This window comes from Pongo abelii, chromosome 6 (genome assembly GCF_028885655.2).
Source record: "Pongo abelii isolate AG06213 chromosome 6, NHGRI_mPonAbe1-v2.0_pri, whole genome shotgun sequence".
Taxonomy (NCBI): Eukaryota; Metazoa; Chordata; class Mammalia; order Primates; family Hominidae; genus Pongo; species Pongo abelii.
In genome coordinates, this window is record NC_071991.2 from 50,223,256 (window position 1) to 50,247,793 (window position 24,538).

Below are 24,538 nucleotides of genomic sequence, written 5' to 3' on the forward strand. Positions count from 1 at the left end.
TCTATACGTCTCAACCCACCCCCACCCTCAAATTATTTTGAAGTAAATCCCAGACATGTTATCAGTTTACCTGTAAACATTTTGGTATGTATCCTTAAAAACTCCTGTTAAGCATAAAATATATCATGAGCTAGCATAAATACTTTCATTTCAACTTCAAGATTATGGGGCTTTTACTTAGTTTTATCATTTCATGTGTTTTAATTCTCTTTATATTTGTTTGTTTGCTTGCTGTTGTCCTTTATGGTGCTTTATGTATTTGTGCTTTGATGTCTTTAAAGAGTTTGGGAAAATTATTGGCCATTATATCTTTAAGTGTTGTTTCTATCCAGTCTGGGCTTTATCTCTTTCTGGGAGTCCTTTTCACTACTTCCATGTGCTTTTCATTTTCTTTTTGTATTTTTCATCCTTTCTTTTTTCATGCTTCAATCTAATTATTTTCTTCGGACCTATATTCCAGTTCAATGATTTCTTCTTTAGCTACATTTAATTTGCTGCTAAGTTTAACTATTGTATTGTAGGCTTCAGTTGTAACTGTCAGTTCCTAAATGTTTTGTTTTATTCCTTTCTAGTACATTCAATCTTCATTATTTTTAAATTTTAGATTCTAGGCATATGTGTGCAGTTTTTTACCAGGCATATTGTAGGACACAGGTGTCTTGTAACATATTGTAACTAGTGGAGATTGTGATTCCAGTGTACCCATTACCTAAATAGTGAACACTGTAACCAATAGGTAACTTTTCAACCCTTATTCACCTCCCACCCTTCTCTCTTTTGGAGTTCCTAGTGTCTACGATTTCCATCTTTTTATCTATGTGTACCCATTGTTTAGCTCCCCCTTATAAAGGAGAACATATTTTATTTGTTTCTGAGTTATTTTACTTAGTATAATGGCTTCTAGCTTTATTTATGTTTCTGTAAAGGACATGATTTCATTCTTTTTTATAGCTGCATAGTATTCTATGGTGTATATATACCGCAGTTTTTTTTTATCCAATCAACCATTGCTGGAGACTGAGCTTGATTGCCTGACTTTGCTAGTGTGAATAGTGCTGCAATGAACATATGAGCACAAATGTCTTTTTTATATAGTGATTTCATTTCCTTTGGGTAGATATTCAGTAGTGAGATTGCTTGGTGAAATGGAAGGTCTGTTTTAAGTCTTTTGAGAAATCTCTATACTGTTTTCTATAGTGGTTGAACTAATTTACATTCCCACAAAAGTGTGTAAGTCTACGCTTTTCTTCACAGCCTTGCCAGCATCTATTGTTTTTTGATTTTTTAATAATAGCCATTCTGACTAGTGTAAGATGATATCTCATTGTGGTATTGCTTTTAATTTCTCTGGTGATTAGTGATATTGAGCATTTTTTCATGTGTTTGTTGGCTGCCAGTATTTCTAATTTTGAGAAATGTCTGTTCATGTCTTTTGCCCAGTTTTTAATGGGGTTGTTTGTTCTTTCTTGTTGATTTGTCTTAGCTCCTTGTATATTTTGGATATTAGTCATTTGTTGGAGAAATAATCTGCAAATACTTCCTCTCCAAATAGGCTGTCTATTTGTTGATTATTTCTTTTGTTGTACAGAAGCTTTTTAATGTAAATAAGTTCCACTTGCCTATTTTTGTTTCTGTTCCATTTGTTTTGGGGGTCTTTGTCATAAATTCTTTGCCTAGACTAATGTCCAGTAGAGTTTTTCCCAGGTTTTTTCCCTAAGATTTTTAGTTTCAGATCTTACATTTAAGTCTTTGATCTATCTTTAGTTAATGTTTGTATATTGTCATAGGTAAGGTTTCATTCTTCTGCATATGGCTAGCCAATTTTCCCAGCACCATTTATTGAATAAGGTGTCCTTTCCATATTGTATATTTTTGTCAGCTTTGTTAAAGATAAGTTAGTTGCAAGTATGTGGCATTTAAACTGCTTTCTCTATTCTGTTTCATTGATCTATGTGTCTATTTTTGTACCAGTACCATGCTGTTTTAGTTACTATAGCCTTGTTGTATAAAGTCAGGCAATGTGATGCCTCTGGATTTTTTCTTTTGCTTAGAATTACTTTGGCTATGCTAGGCACAGTGGTTCACACCTGTAATCCCACCACTTTGGGAGGCCGAGGCTGGCAGATCACAAGGTCAAGAGATCGAGACCATCCTGGCCAACATGGTGAAACCCCGTGTCTACTAAAAATGCAAAAATTAGCTGGGCATGGTGATGGGCACCTGTAGTCCCAGGTACTCAAGAGGCTGAGGCAGGAGGATCTCTTGAACCCAGGAGGTGTAGGTTGCAGTGAGCCAAGATCGTGCCAATGCACTCCAGCCTGGTGACACAGTGAGACTCCATTTCAAAAAAAGAAAAGAATTGCTTTGGCTATTCAGGGTCTTTTAAAATTCTATATAAACTTTAATCTTGTTTTTCTAATTCTCTGAAAAATGACATTTGTAATATGATAGGGATTGTGTTGAATCTGTAGATTGCTTTGGGAAGTAGGGTCATTTTAATGATATTAAATTTTCCAATCCATGAGCGTGGGATGTTTCCCTTCCAGTCATGTGTGTTATCTGCAATTTCTTTCATCACTTTTTGTAGTCGTCCTTGTAGAGATATTTCATCTCCTTGGTTAAAAGTATTCCTAGGTGTTTTATTATTTTATTTTATTTTATTTTTTGTGGCTATTGTTAAGAAGATCAAGTTCTTGATTTGGTTCTCAGCCTGGAGACTATTGGTGTATAGACATGCTACTGATTTTTATATGTTGATTTTGTATCCTGAAAATTTATTGAAGTTGTTTGTTAAGTCTAGGAGTCTTTTGGAGTCTGTAGAGTGTTTTCTAGGTATACAATCGTGTCATTACTGAACAGAGATAATTTGGTAATTTGACTTTTTTTTCAGTATGGATTCTTTTCATTTCTTTTTCTTGCCTGATTGCTCTGGCTAGGACTTTCAGTGCTATGTTGAATAGGAGTGGTGAATGTGGACATCCTCATTGTGTTCCAGTTTTTAGGGATAATGCTTTCAGTTTTTCCTCATTCAGTATAATGTTGGCTGTAGGTTTGTAATAGATGGCTCTTATTTTGAAGTATGTTCCTTAGATGCCTAATTTGTTGAGGGTTTTTATTATCAAAAGATGATGGATTTTATTGAAGCCTTATTGTATTGAGATGATCATATGGTTATTGTTTTTAGTTCTGTTAATGTGGTGAATCATGTCTATTGATTTTATTGATTTGCATATGTTGAATCATCCTTGCATCCCTGGAATAAAACTCACTTGATTGTGATGTATTATCTTTTTAATGTGCTGTTGGATTTGATTTGCTGGTATCTTGATGAGGAATTTTGCAACTATGTCCATCAGGGTTATTGGCCTGCAGTGTTTTTTTTGTGTTGTTGTTGTTGTTGTGTCCTTGTATGATTTTGGTATCAGGGTGATACTGGTTTTATAGAAACAGTTAAGAATTGCTTCAATTCATGTTTTGGAATAGATTCAGTAAGATTGGTACCAGCTCTTCTTTGTACATCTGATAAAATTCAGCTGTGAATCTGTCTGGTCTTGAGGTTTTTTTGTTGGAAGATTTTTTATTACTGATGTGATTTCATTACTTGCTATTGGTCTATTCAGGATTTCTACTTCTTCCTGGTTCAGTCTTGGGGGGTTGTATGTTTCTGGGATTTATCTATTTCTTCCAGGTTTTCTAGTTTGTGTGCACAGAGGTGTTCATAGTCATCTCTGATGATTTTTTTTATTTCTATAGTATCAATTGTAATTTCACTGCATTAGTCCATTCTCACAATGCTATAAAGAAATAACTGAGACTGGGTAATTTATAAAGAGGTTTAATTGGCTCATAGTTCTGCAGGCTGTACAGGAAGTATGATGCTGGCATCTGCTTGGCTTCTTGGAAGGCCTCAGGAAGCTTACAATCATAATGGAAGGCAAAGCAAAGAGGGAGCAGGCACACCACATGGCCATAGAAGAATCAACAGAGAGAGAGTGACACCAGATCTCACAAAAACTCATTCACTATCATGAGGGCAGTAGGCTGGTGCCCAAGGGGGATGGTCCTAAACCATTAATGAGAAATCTGCCTCCATGATATAATCACCTTCCACCAGGCCCTGCCTCCAACACTGGGGATTGTATTTCAACATGAGATTTGGTCTGGGACACACATCCAAACTATATCAATCACCTTTATCGTTTTTGATTGTACTTAATTGAATCATCTTTCCTGTTTCTTGTTTCATCTGGCTAGAAGGCTGCCAATTTCATTTATCTTTTCAAAGATCCAACATTTTGTTTTGTTGACTTTTTGTATCTTTTTAAAAATCTCAATCTCATGTCATTGTGCTCTGATTTTTGTTGTTATATTTCTTTTTTTTCTGCTAACTTTGGATTTGGCTTGTTCTTGCTTTCCTTGTTCCTTAGAGGTGTAATGTTAGGTTGTTAATTTGAGATCTTTCTATCTTTTAGTGTAAGCATTGAATTCTATAAACTTTTCTCTTAGAACTACTTTCACTGTATCCCAGAGGTTTTCATATGTTGTATCTCTACTTTCATTCATTTTGAAATTTTTTTTATTTTTGTCTTAATTTTATTGTTTACCAAAAGGTCATTCAGGAGCAAATTGCTTAGTTTTCATGTTCTTGTGTATTTTTGAAGGTGCCTGTTGGTTTGATTTATAATTTTATTCCACTGTGGTTTAAGAAAACACTTGGTATGATTTCAATTTTTTTGAATTTATTGAGAATTGCTTTATGGCTAAGAATAAAGTCAATTTGGGAGAATGTTCCATGCACAGATGAGAAGAATGTGTATTTTACAGTTATTAAATGAAATGTTCTGTAAATGTCTATTAGGTCCATTTGGTCTATATATAGTTTAAGTCCTGAGTTTCTTTCTTTCTTTTTGTTTTGTTTCATTTTGTTTTGTTTTTAGGAGACAGGGTCTCACTCTTTTGCCCAGGCTGGATTGCAATGGTGCTTACTGTAACCTCAAACTCCTGCACTCACACAGTCCTTCTAGCTCAGCCTTGCAAGTTGCTTAGACTACAGGCATGTACTAGTATGCTTAATTAACTTTTACTTATTTATTCATTTATTTATTTTGTGGAATTGGGTCTCAGTATATTGCCCAAGCTGGTCTTGAACTATTGGCCTCAAACAATCGTACCACCTCAGCCCCTCAAAGTGCTGGGATTACAAGAGTCAGTTACTGTACCCAGACTAAGTCCAGAGATTTTTTGTTGATTTCCTGCCTTGATGATCTGTCTACTGATGTCAGTGGAGTATTGAAGACCACTATTTTTTTTCTATTAATCTTTGTTCTTATATGTAGCCGTAATTTTTACAAATCTGGGCTCTCCAGTGTTGGTCGTGTATACTTTACAATAGTTCAATCTTCTTGTCATATTGAACCTTTTATCATTATATGATGCCATTCTTTGTCTTGTTTTTTTATTGTTGGTGGTTTGATGTCTGTTTTTTCTAATATAAGAATGGCTACTCCTGCTTGCTTTTTTTCCCATTTGCATGATATATATTTTCCCACCCCTTTACTTTGAGTCTATAGCTGTCTTTAAGTCAGTAAGTGGGTATCTTGTAGGTAGCAGATGGATGAGTCTCTTTTTAATCCAATTTTCCACTCTGTATTTTAAGTGGAATATTTAGGCCATTTACATTCAAGATTAATATTAATAGGTGAGGTTGTGTTCCTGTCACAGTGTTGTTACTTGTCTTGGAGTTTCAATTGTGTTGTTGGTTTACAGGATCTGTGAGCTTTGTATTTGTGTGTCCTTTTATGATGATGAGTATTGTTCTTTTGTTTCCATGTTTAGAACTCCTTTGAGCATATCTTGTAAGTCTGGTCTAGTCTTGACAAATTCCCTTAGCATTTATTTGTCTGGTTAAGACTTGATTTCTTCTTCATTTATAAAGTTTAGCATGGCAGGATGTGAAAATCTTGGCTGGCACATTTTTTCTTTAAGGAGGCTAAAAATAGGCCCCAATCTCTTCTGGCATGTAGGGTTTCTGCTTAGAAGTCCACTATTAGTCTTATGAAATTTCCTTTATAGGTGATTAGACACTTCTCTCTGGGCACTCTTAGGATTTTTTCCTTCATGTTGACTTTGGATAGTCTGATGACTATACGTCTTGGTGATGTTCTTCTCACGATATGTCTTCTAGGAGTTCTTTGAGTTTCTTGTATCTGGGTTTCTAAATCTCTCCAAGACCAAAGAAGCTTTTCAGAATTATTTCCTCAAATAGGTTTTCCATACTTTTTCTTCTTCACCCTTTGAAATACCTATAAATTGTAGGTTTGGATGCTTTACATAATCCCATATTTCTCAAAGGCACTGGGCATTTCTTAAAATTCATTTTTCTGTATTTTTTTCTTACTGGTTTAATTCAAAAGATGTCTTCTAGTTCTGAAAGTCTTTCTTCCACTTGGTCTAGCCTATTGTTGAAGCTTTCACTTTTATTTTGTTATTCCTTCAATAATTTTTAAATCTCCAGTTCTTTTATTTTAGTGGTATCTATCTCTTCTTGCATGTCCTGAATTGTTTTCTTTGTGTTTGTTTTCAATTTTCTCTTGGATCTCATTGAGCTTTTTAAAAATCAATATTTTGAGCTCTTTACCTGATATTTCAAATATTTCATCTTGGTGAGAATCCATTACTGGAAAGTTAGTGTGATCCTCCTTTGGGGGTGTTATAGCCCTCTATTTTATTCATACTTTCAGAGTTATTTCTCTGGTTCCTTCTCATCCAGATAAGCTATCTCTCCTTATTTTTTTTTTAATTTGCTTTTATTTGGATGTGACTTTTTTCCTCTTCTGAGGAGATGTCTATAGTTTATGTTACGTAAGGTCCTTTGGATTTGGTTCTAGGTGCTTTCAGTGGCAACGAGTCTGTATAAGCATTTCTTGGTAGTGGATAGTCTTTGTATGGTGGCTTTCCCAAATGCTGGTTGTAGTAGCTGTGTACTGAGTATGTGAGCAGGCTCACTGCCTCCTATAAGGCTGGGGTGGCAGAGGTCTTGGGAGGCTTATTACATTTTCCAGTGCTGTGTACTTATGTCATCAGATTTCTTTTCCATTTATTTTATTTTATTTTTTTTTGAGACAGGGTCCCACTTTCTTACCCAGACGGGAGTGCAGTGGCATGATCTTGGCTCACTGCTGCCTTGACCTTCTGGGCATCAATAATTCTCCCACCTCAGCCTCCCTGGCAACTGGGACTACAGGTGTGCGCCACCATGCCTGGCTAATTTTAAAAATTTTTTGCAGAGATGAGGGTCTCAGTATGTTGCCCAGGTTGGTTACGAATTCCTAAGCTCAAGTGATCTGCCGGCCTTAGCCTCCCAAAGTGCTGAGACTACAGGCATAAACCACCATGCCCTGCCCAGATTTCTTTCTTTCTTTTTTTTTTGAGACAGAGTCTGGCTCTGTCACCCAGGCTGGAGTGCAGTGGCACAATCTTGGCTCACTGCAAGCTCTGCCTCCTAGGGTCATGCCATTCTCCTGCCTTAGCCTCCCGAGTAGCTGGGACTACAGGCGTCCGCCACCACGCCCATCTAATTTTTTGTATTTTTAGTAGAAACGGGGTTTCACCGTATTAGCCAGGATGCTCTTGATCTCCTGACCTCGTGATCTGCCTGCCTTGGCCTCCCAAAGTGCTGGGATTACAGGCGTGAGCTACCATGCCTGGCCCCAGATTTCTTATTGTATTGTGCAGTTCAACCTCCAGGCCAGTAGGTGATGCTTATGGATAAAGTTCAGCTGCAGCTGACTCAAATGGATGTATACTTGATTCTTGTTTACTGGGAGAAGTTCTGTTGACTTGGGCAATGGGCTGATCTGTGGAATGCACAGTGGTCTGAGCTCCCTGCTTAGTTCTGGAGTGGGGGCCAAGATGGGTGGGATAGACTAAGCAAGCTCTCCTGCAGTTCTCCCAATGGCAGGCAGAAGCATTAGCTCTGAGGCTGGGTCTGGTGGGTAGCTGCCAAGTGCCTGGAGATGTGCCTAGGCATAGAGTCTGGAAACCTCCACTGTCCCAAGTTCTCTGCACAGGAAGTGGGGGAAGCTTAAATTCCTAATCTAGAAAAGTTGGTGCTTCAAATGCCTGGAAATATGTCTGGGCATCGAGTGAAGAGAGCTTTGCTCTACCAAGATCTCTGCAGGGAGGGGCAGGTCATGCTTCTAATGTAGACAATCAAGTGTGCCAAATGCCTGGAAATATGCCCCAGCAAGGTGGAGAGAAACCACTGCTGCCACAAAGTTTTCCTGGGGAATGTAGGAGTAGCTCAAGCTCCTGATCTGGAGGAGCAGGTGCACCTCGAGTTGGGTGATATGTCTGGGGAAAGAGCAGAGAAACTGCAGCCACAACAAGGTCTTTGCATGGGAGGAAGAGGTGGCTCAAACTCCTAGTCCATTGGGGCAGGTGTGTTGAATGGCCGGAATTACATCCAGGCGTGGAGTGGAGGAACTGCCACTACACCAAGTTCTTTGTGTGGAAAGGGAGTTCTTTTTGTGCTCAAGCTCCAATGTTAAGGGGGCAGGTGCATCAAAAGCCTGGAGATAGGACATTCAACATTTAATCTTATTTTGTAGTTTCTAAACAGATGAGCAACAGTTGTAAATTCTGTATCTTGATAATGCCAATAGATGGATCTCTTGTGCAACTCTTCGTTATCTATTTTTCTCCTTGTTTTTCATCAATTCTTGTATTTTTGCATTCCTGGTTATTTTTTAATCAAGTGCTGAACATTGTGCATGGAAAATTGTAGTTAATTTGATGATGGGATAATGCCTTTTTCCTCTAAAGAAGATTTATTTTTGCACTGGCAGATGGTTTGTATGCATGCAGAGGTAGATCATCTGATTTCATTCAGGTTTGGGGTTGTATTTCATTTTTTGATGAGGGCTGATCCATTTTTAGTTCACTCTTACTTGTAGGTTGTATCTTTTCAGCAGTACCAATAGAAACCCTGGAATATTTATCAAAGCCACTATGCTTTGGCAGATTAATTTTTGCCCCATCAGTCCAATGAAACTTCCCAAAGCTCTACTCAGGTTTTCAGCCTTCCAGTTTCTGCTTTTAAATCAGCTAATACTTTAAGGGGATAGTGGTGTCAAATAATGTATTTATCTCATACAATTTTCTGCTCTATGAAATCTTGGCCCCTCGAGTCTTAGTTGTCTTTGGCAGCTATGTGATACCTTCTAACAAATGTTTAAATTTTGTCTAGCTTTTCTAATTATTGTAGGTAGGAGTATTGGCCTAAAACCAGTTTGAAATTTTTGCAAGCACAGTACGTAATATATGATATGGTTTGACTCTGTGTCCCCACCCAAAACTCACCTTGAATTGTAATAACACCCATGTGTCAAGCGCAGGACCAGGTGGAAGTAATTGGACCTTGAGGGTGGTTTCCCTATGCTGTTGTTGTGATAATGAGTGAGTCTCACAAGATCTGATGGTTTTATAAGCATCTGGCATTCCCCCTGCTTGCGCTTACTCCACCTTGCTTGCTTGTGAAGAAGGTACCTGCTTCTCCTTTGCCTTCTGCCATGATTGTATTAATAAGTTTCGTCAGGTCTCCCTAGCAATGCAGAACTCTGAGTCAACTAAACCTCTTTCATTTATAAATTACCCAGTCTCGGGAATTTCTTCATAGCAGTGTGAGAACAGACTAATACAACATACTGTTGAGTTATCACTGTATATCTTATAGTTTTATACAATTTAGAATAATTTATTTTTAGCCATGACATATGTAACTATAAATATGAATATGTATTTTTCTTTGTCTGTTTATCATTGTAACTAGTTCCAGGGTTCTTTTTTAGGGAGTAACTTCCTTTGTTAAAAAAAAAAAAAAGCCTGATACTTGTTTTTTGGAAGTTGTGGGGTCTCTGAGATCATGGTTTGGTAGTGGTAAGAACAAAGCAAAACAAAAACAGAGGAAAGTATTAAGGTTTTTTGGCACAAGATACTAGACATTTAGAAGAGAGAGCAGAATAGTGAGGCTGAAGCAAGGTAAAACTGAGACATTTCTTTTTTTTTTTTTTTTTGAGTTGGAGTCTCACTCTGTCGCCCAGGCTGGAGTGCAGTGGCATGATCAAAATGAAACATTTCTGATGGCAGCTGAATGTTCTGAGAAAATGAAATATTTGCTCTTAAGATATTTACTTTTCTATGATACAATATCATTATATTACCTGAAATATTCAGAAAAGTCCTTTAAACATAGAAAGTCATACTTTTGTGGATGATTTTAAAGAAAATAAAGGAAAGGAGGGTGCCTTGAGTGCCTTGTTAGGGACAGCATGAAACAACCACAAAAAAAGAGGAGCTCAGAAAGATGAGATACTGGTGAGAGAGAGCAAGAATTTAGTGGAAGGAGGAAGCAAGAAGCAAAAGAGAAGTAAAAATATAAATTCCACAGAATTTGAAGAAATATTAAGGAGGACATTGACATATGATGGGGGACTCAAACCAGATTTTTATATATGTCTCAAAGCACAGGGCTCCTCAGTTGATGCCTGGGTAACTTTTATATGCATACTCAAGACTCAGGTATGTATTCTCACCTCCTTTACCAAAGGATCTGTGATCATGGTGAAATGTGTATGAAGGAAATTTCAATAACATATAAATTCAATCTCAGACCATTGAGCTTCAATCTTAGACCTTTAGCAATGTTTTTCACTTCAGGAATTCTTCATTTAAAATGCTTCTGACCTGACCCCTAGAGTTTTTCTGGAAATAATTAACAAATAAAAACACTGTCTAGGAGATGTATATGAAATTAAGCCCAGATTAATACAACGACGATGAATTAGAATAGAACATACAACTTTTCTCTTTGATAATACGTAGTGAATTTTCAATTATCATTTGTTTATTGTTTATGAAAAAACTTTAAATTTCAAGCTGATATTCTTGCCACCTCTAAATCGTTTCATTCTGAAAGAATACATAGTTACATACAACATGCATTACCACACTGTAATCAAATAAATATAATGAAAATAAGTTGTGGCATCCTCATCCAGGGATATTTGCCTCTAAGCATTTGCTGGATGATCCTAATTACCTCTACTTCTAAAATTATAGGGGTGAAAAATTGGAGTTCCTGTTAGTAGGAAAGATTGAAGAAACTTTCCCCCATCCCAGGTTCCATCTTCAGAACTCTTGCTCCTTTTACCTTCTCTGTATTTTTCACTGGTGCCTTGGATGTTTACCCTGGCCACTGCAGCCCAGCTCAAGCAGGTGGGCTTGTTATACTTTGTTAGAAAGAAAAAGGGGAATTTCAGGTTACCAACAATGTATGGCTAAGGTTCTCTTGTAAGTTACAGTGTCATATATTTTTGAAATATTATGGCTCAAGACTAAATTCCAAAGAGCTCCACTACCATTACTACAGCTGAGATAACAGTACAGGTTGAAATGTACCAAACAGCCCTTTCTGAAAGTCATTTACCATCACTCCTTATAAGCATTTAATATTTAAATTTTTCTTTTTGCACTTTTTTTCTACAGTCTGATCCAAATTAAGCTAATATAACAGCCATCTTGCTCCCAGAGCTTAGGACTCCAAGCGTGGCTTATGCTGGACCTTCTGTGAATCTCATTTTCTCACTTTCTTTCTGACCTGTAGAACAGGACTCTTTCCCTGGTTGTGTTTTTCTTTTCCTTTTGAACATGAGCTCTACTCATGTCTATGAGGCTCTTACTTTCACAGATCATTTTCTTCTTTGAGAATATTTCACCATTCCTCTACTAGGTGTGCTGTGCTCACTCTTCTACTGAATCATCATTTCCAAAGTCTACACTTAAGCATCCCGATCCTTGAGATTATATGACTTCATTATACTACCCCTAGTAGTGGTGTTACACATCATTTGCATTTCAAAAGCAATGTCCACAGGCTTTAATCTGCAAAGTACTCAAGACTTAACATTAATAATTGAATAGAGATAGTGCTGGTACATTTTCTGGGATGTATTCCTTAAGCTTATAATGCAGGATGATATGGTAATATCACCTTAGTGAACTATGGAGGCTACTGTGTATAAAAACAGGGAAACCCTATAGCACCATTTGGTGGTACTGATAATGATATTTCCATTAGTGTAGTGAGTTACTTTTATAATGAAATCTTAGAGGCATTCATATGTGTTAAGTATGCCAGAGGAAATATTCAAACATGGGTTTTATATTCTTTCAGAAATTATTCCCAAATTGACCAATGAGTTACATTTTTTTTTTTTTATAAAATTCATTAAAAGCAGGAAGCCATAGGGACTTCACATACAGCTTCCTCCTCTCACTTGCATAGTTACTTACCTGTGATGGCCAGCTGAGTCACGAAGAAGGTCATTCTTGACTTCTTCTTTCTCCTCCATGTGGAAAAAAGCACAACAGAGTTTCCAACAATGGTAAAAACAAAGAGGACCCACAGAGTTATCAATTGCTTAGTCTGCAAGAAACAGAGAAAAATAAAACCAGTGTACCAGTGAGAACCGGGGTTCTTTACAGAATGCATGCCCCAGGCTGGATTTCTTCCTCCTAGCCCCATATCCCTACTTTGGAAGCTCTACTCTCAAGAAAACAATGACAAAATGGTCTTCATTTACGCCAGCTGCAGAGTAAATTAATGCACCTTTTAAAAATCTTTTGGAAATATACATCAAGAGACAAAAAGTTTGTATTCTTTGGTCAAGTAATTGTAACACTATGTGAAAAGTAGGTCAAGATGTGAAAAAGAACACCCCTGTCACAAAGATGTCCATATTTATTATAAAAAAATTAGAAATTGTTTAAAGATAATAGGGTAGCTAAGTAAATAAAGCACTTCAATTTAGTGAACTATTACAGCGTAGCTGTTAACAATGACAACCATGAAGACTATGTAGCAATATTAAAAATACCTATAATATAATGGTAAGTGGGGAAACATGATAAAATCATATACTGGGTATGATTACAACTTGGTAAAATTATATACATAGCAAAAACGCTGAAATACAGTAAAATGTTAAAAGCAGTCATATTAGGGTAGTGTAATTATGGGTTATCTTTTGTTCATTTGACAGAATTTTATAAGACAGTAATATTAAAGTTCTACTGAAGAATGTTTCTGTGGTTTGAATGTGTCCTCCAAGGTTTATATGTTGAAATTTAATCCCCAGAGCAATGGAGTTAAGGTAGAACCTTTAAGAAGTGACTAGGTCATGAAGGCTCTGCCCTCATGAATGGATTAATGTTGTTATTGTGGGAGTGGGTTAGTTATTGCAGGAGTGGGTTACTGATAAAGGAATGAGTTCAGTTCCCTTCCCTTGTCCCTCTCTCACCCTCTCACTTTCTGCCATGGGATGATGCAGCAAGAAAGCCCTCACCAGATACCAGCACCTTCCCAGACCCTGGCACTGTAGAAATAAATTACTTTTCTTTATAAATTACTCAGTCTTTGGTATTCTGTCATAGCAGCATGAAACAGATTAAGTTAAATGATTAATTAGTAAAAAAGAAAAAAAGCAGGAATGCTATTAATCTAACAGTCCTTCTAAGAAAATTTTTTTTTTTTTTTTTTGAGGCAGAGTCTCGCTCTGTCACCCAGGCTGGAGTGCAGTGGCATGATCTCAGCTCACTGCAAGCTCTGCCTCCCAGGTTCATGCCATTCTCCTGCCTCAGCCTCCCAAGTAGCTGGGACTACAGGCACCCGCCACCACACCTGGCTAATTTTTTTTGTATTTTTTAGTAGAGACGGGGTTTCACCGTGTTAGCCAGGATGGTCTCGATCTCCTGACCTAGTGATCCACCCGCCTCAGCCTCCCAAAGTGCTGGGATTATAGTTGTGAGCCACCGCACCTGGCCTTCTAAGAAATTTTTTATGAGCATCTTCATGAGTCCTACACTTTATCAATCTGATATTTAGGCTCTCCATCCTGGATTTACAGATTGGTTTCTGAGATCCTAGGTGGAGGTCAGGGCCTTGGAACTGCAGAACTGTGGAAATGAGGATAGGCATTGTGGTGATGTTGGGGGAGGATGAGGGCTGCACAACTACAGTGGGAGGATAACAGGGTTGGAGAGCTCTGCAGATATATCGTGTCCAGCATACATATGTCACTCCCACTTGGAGGGCAGCATCTTTGCTCAGCTTCAAGTCACACACTTTCTCTCTGGTTCTTTGATGACTAGAGGGGTCATATCCTGCATAACTCATTTCTCTAGCAGTCTTGAAATGGGTGATAAAGCATCAAGAATAAAAACTAATTGTTATTCAAAGGTCTGTACTGAGTGGAGGGAGTGAATTTTTGTAAGAGAATTTTCTCCTTTGAGATAGATGGACAACAGTGCTGTCAGTAGCAGATACAGCAGGAGAGGCCTTTGATGTCGTAGACTGACACTTCCCATTCAGGTGGTGTGCCAGCAGTGGGACATAAACAAGTGATTTTAATTTGGAGGACCTCTCTTTTAAAAAGCACTGGAACAACTTGCAGACTAACCTAAGCAGCCAGGTGGCTTGGAAGTCTCCATCAGAAGGTCTCACTGACACCATGGTGCTGACAGATGAAACAGTTGAGGGACAGGGTTGGGGATAATGTGTCTATGTTCCTCAAATTGTTCTAATATAATATTCTATCAGGCAGGATGATGGTGCCCTGGGGGTGTCTAGGTTCAGGAAAGAGCCCATCAAGCAGGTGGCCTGGCAGGTAAGGTATGACAGAAGGCCATCAAATACTTTTGGTCTCTGGAATGAGCTTTGGTGTGAATGGCCCAGGGCAGTGCTGTGACACAGTTTTTGGGCCAGCCCTCCTGTGCCAAGCTCTTCAGTAGTTCTCCTTCTTCCCTATTCCTTGTTAACATTCTGAGTCTTCTAGGGAAGCACCCCAATTTTCCAGAAGCTTTTCCATCTGTGTAGCATGAGCTTGGCTATGAGCAGCTGCACATGGTGGAGGCCTTTGGAAAGTGCTTCTCAAAGTATGGTCCATGGCTAGGATAATTATGTAACGTGGTTTGCCTAGGACAGTCCTAGTTGTCAACTGCTGTCCCAAGATAATTATTTAAATTGCCCTTTCTCTCTCAAAAACTGTCTTCGGTTGGATAGTCAATTATATAATCACCCTATCCATGGTTCCCAGTGAGTGGGCTCCAAATATCATAGCCCAGTCTGTATCAATCCCTAAAGATGAATTACTCTCTCTCTCTCAGCTTTGAAATATTTAGGGGATTTAGAGGTTTGGGTTAGTTCATGATGTGATGTGGGGGTCCCTGGAGACCTTTCCAGAACTGTGCTCATTGAATATGGTACTTCAACGCTAGAGTTGAAGGAGTTCACAGCTCTAGTGGGTCACCTATATCTACTTCCACAACCCCATGCTGGAGGCTGGGATGGCCTCACCTTTCTGGCTAAGGCCACCCTACATGTCTTTGGCACTGCTAGGAGGCCGAGGAAGTGTTTCAGCACACTGTCCGGCTGGAAAAGAGGTGCTATCTCTTCCGCTGCTGCTGTTCATCCACGTGGGAGAAGAAACTGAATCCACAAGGCCCTGCATACCTCTTCTTACCTTGTAGTTGCTTGATGTTGCAACGTGTTCATGGATGTGGGGTGAAGGGTGTCCTGAGGTCAAAGTTAACAGCAGTTGACTGGAGCTAAAACTGTCAAAGGGGCAAAGTTCCCTCCTCACCCCTGTTCCCCAAATGACAGGAAAATACAGCTGTGCTTCAATCTTCTATGGCCCCTGCCAGCTGGAACCATCCTCCAGGAATGGGTAACCAAAAAGAATGTTGGCATTTCCCATCCTAGTAAAGGGAAGATTGAGACCCAACTCTTCCTCAGGTTGGGACTTGGTCTGGGGATGGAGGCAGGGCAGAACTTGAGCCTAAAAAATGAAGAGCTGAAAGGGTCCCAAAGGATTGTGTCAAGAAGTGGAAGAAATCAGGAGTTTAGGACTATGCAGATGATCTGCCTGACACAAAATATACAACATAAAAAGTGCACAATATGTATACATACACATTACTTAGTAATCATAGAGTAAAAGCCCATGTAATTATTACCAACATCATTAAAAAAAAAAAAAACCTTTATCAACACCAGAAAGCCCTTCATGTGCCCCATGTAAAACTCTATTCTGTCTCTTCTAGAAATTACCTCTAACCTGATTTCTATTTATTTAATATTTGCTGTTACCACTTACATATGCATCCATAAAGAGTGCTGCCTGTTTTCCAGCTTTATAGAGTAGTTTTATGCCATGTGTTTCTTTTGTCTTGACTCTTTGGTTTATGATTGCAAGATTCGTTCTTGTGATTGCAAAGAGCTGCAGGTTTTTCATTTTTATTCGTATATGGTACTCCATGGTGTGACTATGCTGCGATTTATTGATCCCATGTATTTGATAGACAATTGGGTGGTTTCCAGTTTGAAGCTATCAGAAACAATGCTATAGGGTACCGTACTTTTTTTCCCTAGTACATATTCTAGGTATGGAAATGCTGGGACATGGGAGAAACAAATCTTAAACTTGACTAGGTTATGCCATGATGCTCTCTTTAGTGGTTCTGGGTAGCTTTACAGTTTTCTTCACATTTTTTATTCCTAGGTATTTTATATTTTAAAATTTCTATTTTAAATGACATATTTCATTTACACCATTGTATTTCTGTAACTGGGTAATGTTGGTTTATATAAAAATAACTTACTTTCATATATTTACTTTGAAGCCAGCCAAGATATAAATTGTTTCACTAACCTTAATTGTCATTTCATTAAGTTTTTTGTATTTTTAGTGGAGACTATCATATCAATGGCAAATGATAATTTTCTTTCCAACTCTCAAAGATTATTTATATTTCCCATTTTATTGCATTGGTTAGAAGTTTCAGAACAAAGATCAGATTATAATATGATAGCAGGCATTCTCGTTATGTGTAAAATCAATAAGGTTTTCTCTGATGGTTTATTTATTATGGTCATATCATGTGAGCTTCATAAATATTTGCTATGCAATTCTTTACATAACATTTCTGCAATTACTTTTATAATGATGAATTATCTACATAAGATCAATTTTTGATTTTTTTGTCTCATTTGTGATCAATTTTAACATTTTGTATTTAGTATTAGGATTAGTTTATTTCTGACTAGTAATAGCATCATTTCAGTTTATACTTATAAATAAAACTTTTGAATATTATTATTTAAATGATTTCTATACTAATTTTAAAGTTTACCTTTTATTCCTAATAATTTTTGTTTACACATTTTAATGAAATATTTTTATTTGGCTTGTGATTTTATGTCTATTTCATCTTCAATTACATAACTTACAGTAAGTCCTCACTTATCATCATCAATAGGCTCTTGGAAACTGTAACTTTAAGTGAAACGAACTAGCAGGCCCTGAATAACATCATTTCCTTCAACATTATGCCATTGATAAGAAAAAGAAAAATCACTGGTTTTATTATATGTAGTTTCGCTTAAAGTCACAGTTTCCAAGAACTTACCAAAACACTCAGATGATAAGTGAGGGCTTACTGTTCTTTTCCTACATAACTCTTTTTGCCTTGAACTATTTCCTAATATTAATTTTGCCATACTTGATTGAATCATATTTCTATTTTAATGGTATATCTTTGTTTATCTATATATTTCTAACTATGTTGTTTCATTTGCTACCAAGTATTTCTCCTGTAAGTAGAATATAATTTTTGTTTTTGACTTAAACTGAGAGTCTATTTTTAATAATGACACTGATTCATTGTAATTTATTGTGTAACTGATATGTAAGATCTTACAAGGTTTTTAAAGTTTGTTTTTGTATTTTAAAAATATTTTCTTTGTCATTCGTGTTTTTATTTTAATTTGTTCACTAGTAATTTGAAACAGTTATTGGCTTTTATTGCATGTTAACTTTTGAAAAATTTAAGACATTGAATGCTTAATTTTTAAGTAACCATTAAAAATCATTCAAATTTGACTTCACACTGAGAAATAAAATTAATTAAAAGGCTTTAAAACTATTTTATTTCCCCAACCCCAGGTTCTGTTAAAATAATGTGTGATTTTAAAATTTAGATTATTAGCATATTCTAGTATAACATACTTTTCTTTTTAGGAGATCATATTCTGCTTTCCATTGTTTACAGTGAGGTTTGTAAGAATTTCTTTTTCTTTTTCTTTTTTCTTTCTTTTTTTTTTTTTGAGACAGAGTCTTGCTCTGTCACCCAGGCTGGAGTGCAGTGGCGCGATCTTGGCTCACTGCAAGCTCCGCCTCCCGGGTTCACGCCATTCTCCTGCCTCAGCCTCCCGAGTAGCTGGGACTACAGGCACCCACCATCACGCCCAGCTAATTTTTTGTATTTTTAGTAGGGACGGGGTTTCACTGTGTTAGCCAAGATGGTCTCGATCTCCTGACCTCATGATCCGCCCGCCTCGGCCTCCCAAAGTGCTGAGATTACAGGCGTGAGCCACCACGCCTGGCCACTATGTCCCTTTTCTTAATGCAATGTCCTTTCAAGCTCTGCTGAGAATACAAATAAGAGATTTTCCAAGATTTACTCCTGTTTCTTTTAGGGAATCTGTTTCATAAAGAGATGCATGTTGATGCCTTAAAGCAATTTCTTCTTTAAAAATTGCAATTAGCTGGTCGTGGTGGTGCGTGCCTGTAGTCCCAGCTACTCGGGAGGCTGAGCCAGGAGAATCGCTTGAACCTGGGAGGCGGAGGTTGCAGTGAGCTGAGATGGCGCCACTGCACTCCAGCCTGTAGACAGAGTGAGACTCTGTCAAAAAAAAAAAAAAAAAAAAAAGAATTGCAAAGCCTTGTATCATATCCAGCATTTTTTCTGAGTCTGGATGGTGCTGGGGGATGGTTTATTTCTGCATTTGTCCAGAACTGTATCGGTCTCTGTTGAACTTTCATTCTTGGATGAAGAAGGAAGAGAAAAGTTAAAGCACTTGTGATGTTTCTTTGCCAGATCAGAAATCCAGGTCTCCATGGTGGGAGAGGTGAGAACAATGTCTGGGAGCAGCCAAAGAAAGAGGCAAGGGTGGAATGTGAGGAAGATAGTAGATACAGGACTGTTTTCCTTACTGAGGCTCTGTCTTCACTGGCACCATCCATGGCCTCGCCCAAGTTTTACTTAGCCAGCTGTCCACACTCCTTCAGCTGGGAGAAGGCACTGGCCACAATCCTCTTCTGTGAGGTCTGCAGCATTCAGTGAACCTCCCACAGAAATTTGCTCACTGGAGATAGCCCCAGTCTCAGTGGATGGACTCTGAGTAGTGGAATCCCCTGGGGCTGGTCTCTTCTCTACTGACCTCCCCAGGAAGGCCTTTACTTCCTGTCAGAGAACAGAGGAATCTGTCAGCCCCTCCCTTAGAATGTCTTACCTACTCTACACCTCATGGACATTCCTCCAGTTTTCCAGCAGGTGGAAGGGAATAGGAAAGTTATCGACCTTCCCTATTTTCTACTTCTGATATGGAAGCGTTTTCAACTGAAATTACATTCTGATAGCCTTTTGGATGAGAACTGGAAAGAGGAAGACAATAAAATAAGTGAACTCAGGGTAGTTTTGCATTGGAAGTCAATGTTACATTTTCAGACTATATCTCTCTTTCATGTTCTCCTTTCCTCATGTAAGTACAGGCAGGCCATGTTTCCAGAAAATCAATGCTGAAGTGAGTAAATGGTCTGCTTTTCACATAGAGAGTCGGCATTTATGACTCTGGCAGCAAAGTTCACATTTCCAGAAATAAAGTTTCTGTCTAATGGAAGAGCCTTCCGGTCCCCAGTGGGCAGAAAATGGCTGCTTTCTTCATGTTTGTAGAGTACAATCCGAGCCAAGGGATCCAGTCTTTTCAAAGTAGTCCCGGGGCTCAGATCTGCATTGTTGGAAGTTCAGAGTGACAAGCACTGCATATCAAATCACCCTGGTTTGATGTATCAGTGAATTGGAAGTCATTCCCCGGGGCTGGTGAGTTAGTGATCGCTTGGACTGGGCTTTTGTTCTTGGACTATGCTTTGGGATGGTAAGTCCAAGGAGCTCTGTAAACAGGTTGGGGTCTATTTTCCTTCGACTGACTGATGTCTCTAGGGCAGGCTGAGCAAATCCTATAAATCAAACCCTCCCCACCTCCACATCTTTTGGAGTTTTCTGTTGGAAGATAATTTCACCTTACTCCATGGGCTTCAGAATGCTTCCAGATGTAGGAAGCCTCCTCGGGCAAATGCTTTTGGGGTCTTCCTAAGAGCCATGTTGATATATCTGTTTATGAATTCATCTAATATCTGTTAATTGCTTACTCTGTGCCAGACACAGTGTAAGGTGTTGATGCTACAAGAGAATAAAACAGGTTGAGTGTATAAGTTATACTCAGTCAAGTTTAAATCCTGTTTCACTGAGTAGTACAAGGGTCATTAAGTATGAAAACAGTCAGCTGCTTGCTCCTTTATTCACAGCCTTATTACGCGTGCATGTCCCCCTCCCCACCCACAGGCACACAGAGACACACACAAATCCCAGGATAATCTGGAGAGTCATGGTAATGGGGATTGAGGAAACAATTTCAGAGGAGTGAGAATATCACAACCAGGTGAGCCTCATGGAAGAAAAATTGATAGGCTTTGAAAGCAACCTGACCTGGACTCAGTTTTTGCTACTTGTTGGATGTGTGATAGGTTGTAAGTGATAACCTCTCTGACCTCTTATTTGTAAAATGAAGATGAAGACAAAACCTATCTCAGGATAGTTGTGATGGGTAGATAAGATGATGAAGATGGAGATTTTTAGCTCAGTGCCTGTTACATAGTAGATATGCAATAAAAATTGGTTTATCTCCTCCCTTAGGTTTGTGGACTACATATGTACATTTGAGGGGTGATAACTAACTCACTACCTTTTCAGAGTGATGCTTGAATTCACCCTGTTCACCCTATTTTCGGTACCAGTCTATCGGAATTTCACTAAGCCTAAGAAGCATTCTCCCTACCCACCCCCCACCACACTGTGCTGATGGTATCCCAACACCATCCCCAAACTATTGCAGAATATAGTTGGGCATAAAATGCCCCCTAGTGGTGATGTGAGGCAAAATTCCAGCCAGATGGTCCAATACTGAGTGGAAAAAAGAAATGTATTTAAAATGTTCCAATAACTAAAGATTGGCCTGTTCTCAGCTCAATTACGTGGTTGCTGGCACATGACTGATTGGCTTTTAACCTCAAGTTAGTCAGGCTACACAGCGACATCAGTTTTCTGCAGACTTGGAGAATTGCAAATTGGGATTTAGAAAGATGAATTGCAGGGTTCCTTTGATGATGGTGATGCTGCCACAGGGCTGATAGCTGGGATGTGACTCCATAAGCCATGCTTCCAGAGCCAAAAGGATGCCCATGCTGGCAGGCACTAAGCCTGGGTCACAACTCCACCCCTGGCAACTGTCTGGCCCATAGAAGGTGCTTAATAAATCTCTGTCAGATGGAAACATGGTTGATGACAAGTGCAAGGCTACTTACAAGAATCACAGAAAAGGTTATTTGAAATGGGAATTATCTCAGGAAATACAAGACATTAGTTACTCTAGTTGATTCTGGATCTGTCAGGCTAGTCTGGATTTATCCAGATCCAAGGAATAATGATCTCCTTTTTCAGTTAGGTGCTGAAAACTGGAAGACAAAAAGCCTAAGTATCTTTAACAATTATAGGGTGAAAGGGAATGAAATAATTTGAGGGAATCACATTAATCCAGTACATGGCTTACTGAGTTTGTAATGTATGTAGTAGGTGCACAATAAATATTTTTGATTGATTGCCATGTGCCAAGCATCATTTAAGAAGGCTTACATATTGCTCACTTAACCATCACAACCTGACCAATGAGTTATCACTGTCCTCAATCTTATAGGTAAGGAAATGAAGCTCAGAGAAGTTATTTACCTGGGTTACTGGCTCATTAGGTGATGGAGCTGGGATTTGAATGTAGCTTTGCTTAACTGGAAAGACCATGCCCTGCTTACTCTAGTAGTTTTCTGCCCCAATTTTGGCTTGAAGATAGTGAAGTTGCCTCATTTACTTTCAATGTTCAAGGGAGAGACAAATCTTCATTTTCTTTCTGAGCCAAAACTTGCCTGAAGCTGGGTTTCCGGGGCTGGGTTGGATTCATGACTGTCTCCCCCAGGACTGAGCATAAGGTCCATGCATTGGAGAAATGAAGGGACTCTATGGCAACATGTGGCCTCCACACAACAGTAGTGATAAATGTCACACCAGATGCAGCTACATCAGCTGTCCTGGGAGTCACAAAGCTTTCTGTGCCCCTCATGTTTTCAGGGTTTGTTTTAGGAAGGTTGTTATGTATGTGATGTTGAAGATGAATATATCCAACACAGGAAGGAGCAAATATCTGCTATTTTCCAAGATAGGAAATAAAGTATAAGAAAAAAGGTTTCAATGATTTGGTGTCACTTCTCAGTGAGAAGACAATGAAATTCAACTGCCCTGTCACTGAGACTTGTGTGGCTTCCATCATTCACAGCACCAGGCTCTGAGGCCTACTCAAAACCTCATTAATTTGCTTAGGTGAGTTGGCAGTATCACATGCAAAGATTGAAAATCTCTATTTTATTAGGGATCAGTCACAGTGTAACACAGAGGCATACATGGGCACCTGATTTTAAGTGAAACAGGTAGGAGCAGATAGCAAAGTTCTGTGTTCCTGAAGCTGCTTAATTAGACTTGGAGAATGAGACATGATGTGAGGATTTGGTGACCCCTGGGCAGTAGCTGCACAGTTGGTAATCTGTCATTCAGGAGGTCACCCCAACTTCTTCCCACATCTCACCCTACCTGCTGCTACAGAAGCAATGCCAGGTGGTCAATAACCAGTCAAGGTCAACAAGGAGGCCTGAAGGTAGGACTGGGCTAGTTCAGGAGGGCCTGCCATTTTTCTCCCCAACAACCATCTCCTTCTGATGATGCCCCTTTTTAAAATCTATCTCTCCTCCACTCCCCTGCCATCAACCCCTGAGTAACCCAACTGGGAGGCTTGCTTGCAAATACAGTTGAATTATTGTCATCACGACCTCCTGTTGGCATTTACATTTTCTAACTGTTTTACCATGAACTATGGGGATTCTATCCCGGATTACCCAGGATTGTCATCAGCTATAACACTCAATTATGAAAATATGTATGACAAGATTTTTTAAATATTCACAAAAAAGAAACCTGTATAAAGCTACATATAAATTTGGTTGCTAGCTCAAGTTTTACTACCTTTGTAAGTCTTTTCATATCACTTTAACAAGGGTCTAGAACAGGAATGGAGAGAGATTGCATCCTCTGCAATGCCTCTAGACCTGTCTGGAGACTGGCAAGACAAGCTGATAGAGGCTGTCTTTCATGAAGAATAGAGAACATGGATGGGATGGGAGGTGCAGTTGAAGCCTAGGCCTGTTGAATTGGAGAGTGGGGCTGTGGACCACGATTGTTCCAAGTAGTTGTGAACTGAGAGTCAATCTGTGAACTCCCATTAGTATAGCAGAGGGAAAGGCATTTACCCTGAGGAGAGAGCCTTGGCTTACATGTTGGTGTAGAAATGACACTCAGGCCAGAAGTGGGAAACTCTCCTGAAAATCATGGAGCTGGAGACATGATTATACTGGTTTGTAATCTGTACAATCAGATCCCATAAACATTTCTGAGAATCTAGTATCAAAGTTCAACATACTTTGGGGATATAAGGGAGGCTAAGACAAGGAGCTTCTAGTCTGATGGTGGAGGCAGGTATGTCAACCAGAATTTTCAATGTGAACTTCTTTTTTTTATGTTCTTTTTAAAAATTTTTTTAAATATTTATTATTATTATTATACTTTAAGTTTTAGGGTACATGTGCACAATGTGCAGGTTAGTTACATATGTATACATGTGCCATGCTGGTGTGCTGCACCTATTAACTTGTCATTTAGCATTAGGTATATCTCCTAATGCTATCCCTCCCCCGTCCCCCCACCCCACAACAGTCCCCAGAGTGTGATGTTCCCCTTCCTGTGTCCGTGTGTTCTCATTGTTCAATTCCCATCTATGAGTGATAACATGCGGTGTTTGGTTTTTTGTCCTTGCAATAGTTTACTGAGAATGATGATTTCCAATTTCATCCATGTCCCTACAAAGACATGAACTCATCATTTTTTATGGCTGCATAGTATTCCATGGTGTATATGTGCCACATTTTCTTAATCCAGTCTATCATTGTTGGACATTTGGGTTGGTTCCAAGTCTTTGCTATTGTGAATAGTGCCGCAATAAACATACGTGTGCATGTGTCTTTATAGCAGCATGATTTATAGTCCTTTGGGTATATACCCAGTAATGGAATGGCTGGGTCAAATGGTATTTCTAGTTCTAGATCCCTGAGGAATCACCATACTGACTTCCACAATGGTTGAACTAGTTTACAGTCCCACCAACAGTGTAAAAGTGTTCCTATTTCTCCACATCTTCTCCAGCACCTGTTGT

At 38.7% G+C, this 24,538-nt stretch overlaps 1 protein-coding gene and 1 long non-coding RNA gene across 6 annotated transcripts in view; one reads left to right on the plus strand and one right to left on the minus strand.

Annotated features, from left to right (window-relative positions):
- Positions 1–24,538, minus strand: part of NPSR1 (neuropeptide S receptor 1) — a 233,521-nt gene that overhangs the window by 191,718 nt on the left and 17,265 nt on the right. For all 5 annotated transcript variants that reach the window (XM_024249779.2, XM_024249778.2, XM_024249780.2 and 2 more), the window contains exon 2: positions 12,352–12,484. In XM_024249779.2, the coding sequence (XP_024105547.2) occupies positions 12,352–12,484 (133 nt within the window). The remainder of the gene's footprint in view (positions 1–12,351; positions 12,485–24,538) is intronic.
- Positions 1–24,538, plus strand: part of LOC112134320 (uncharacterized) — a 427,542-nt gene that overhangs the window by 71,415 nt on the left and 331,589 nt on the right. The window lies entirely within an intron of this gene.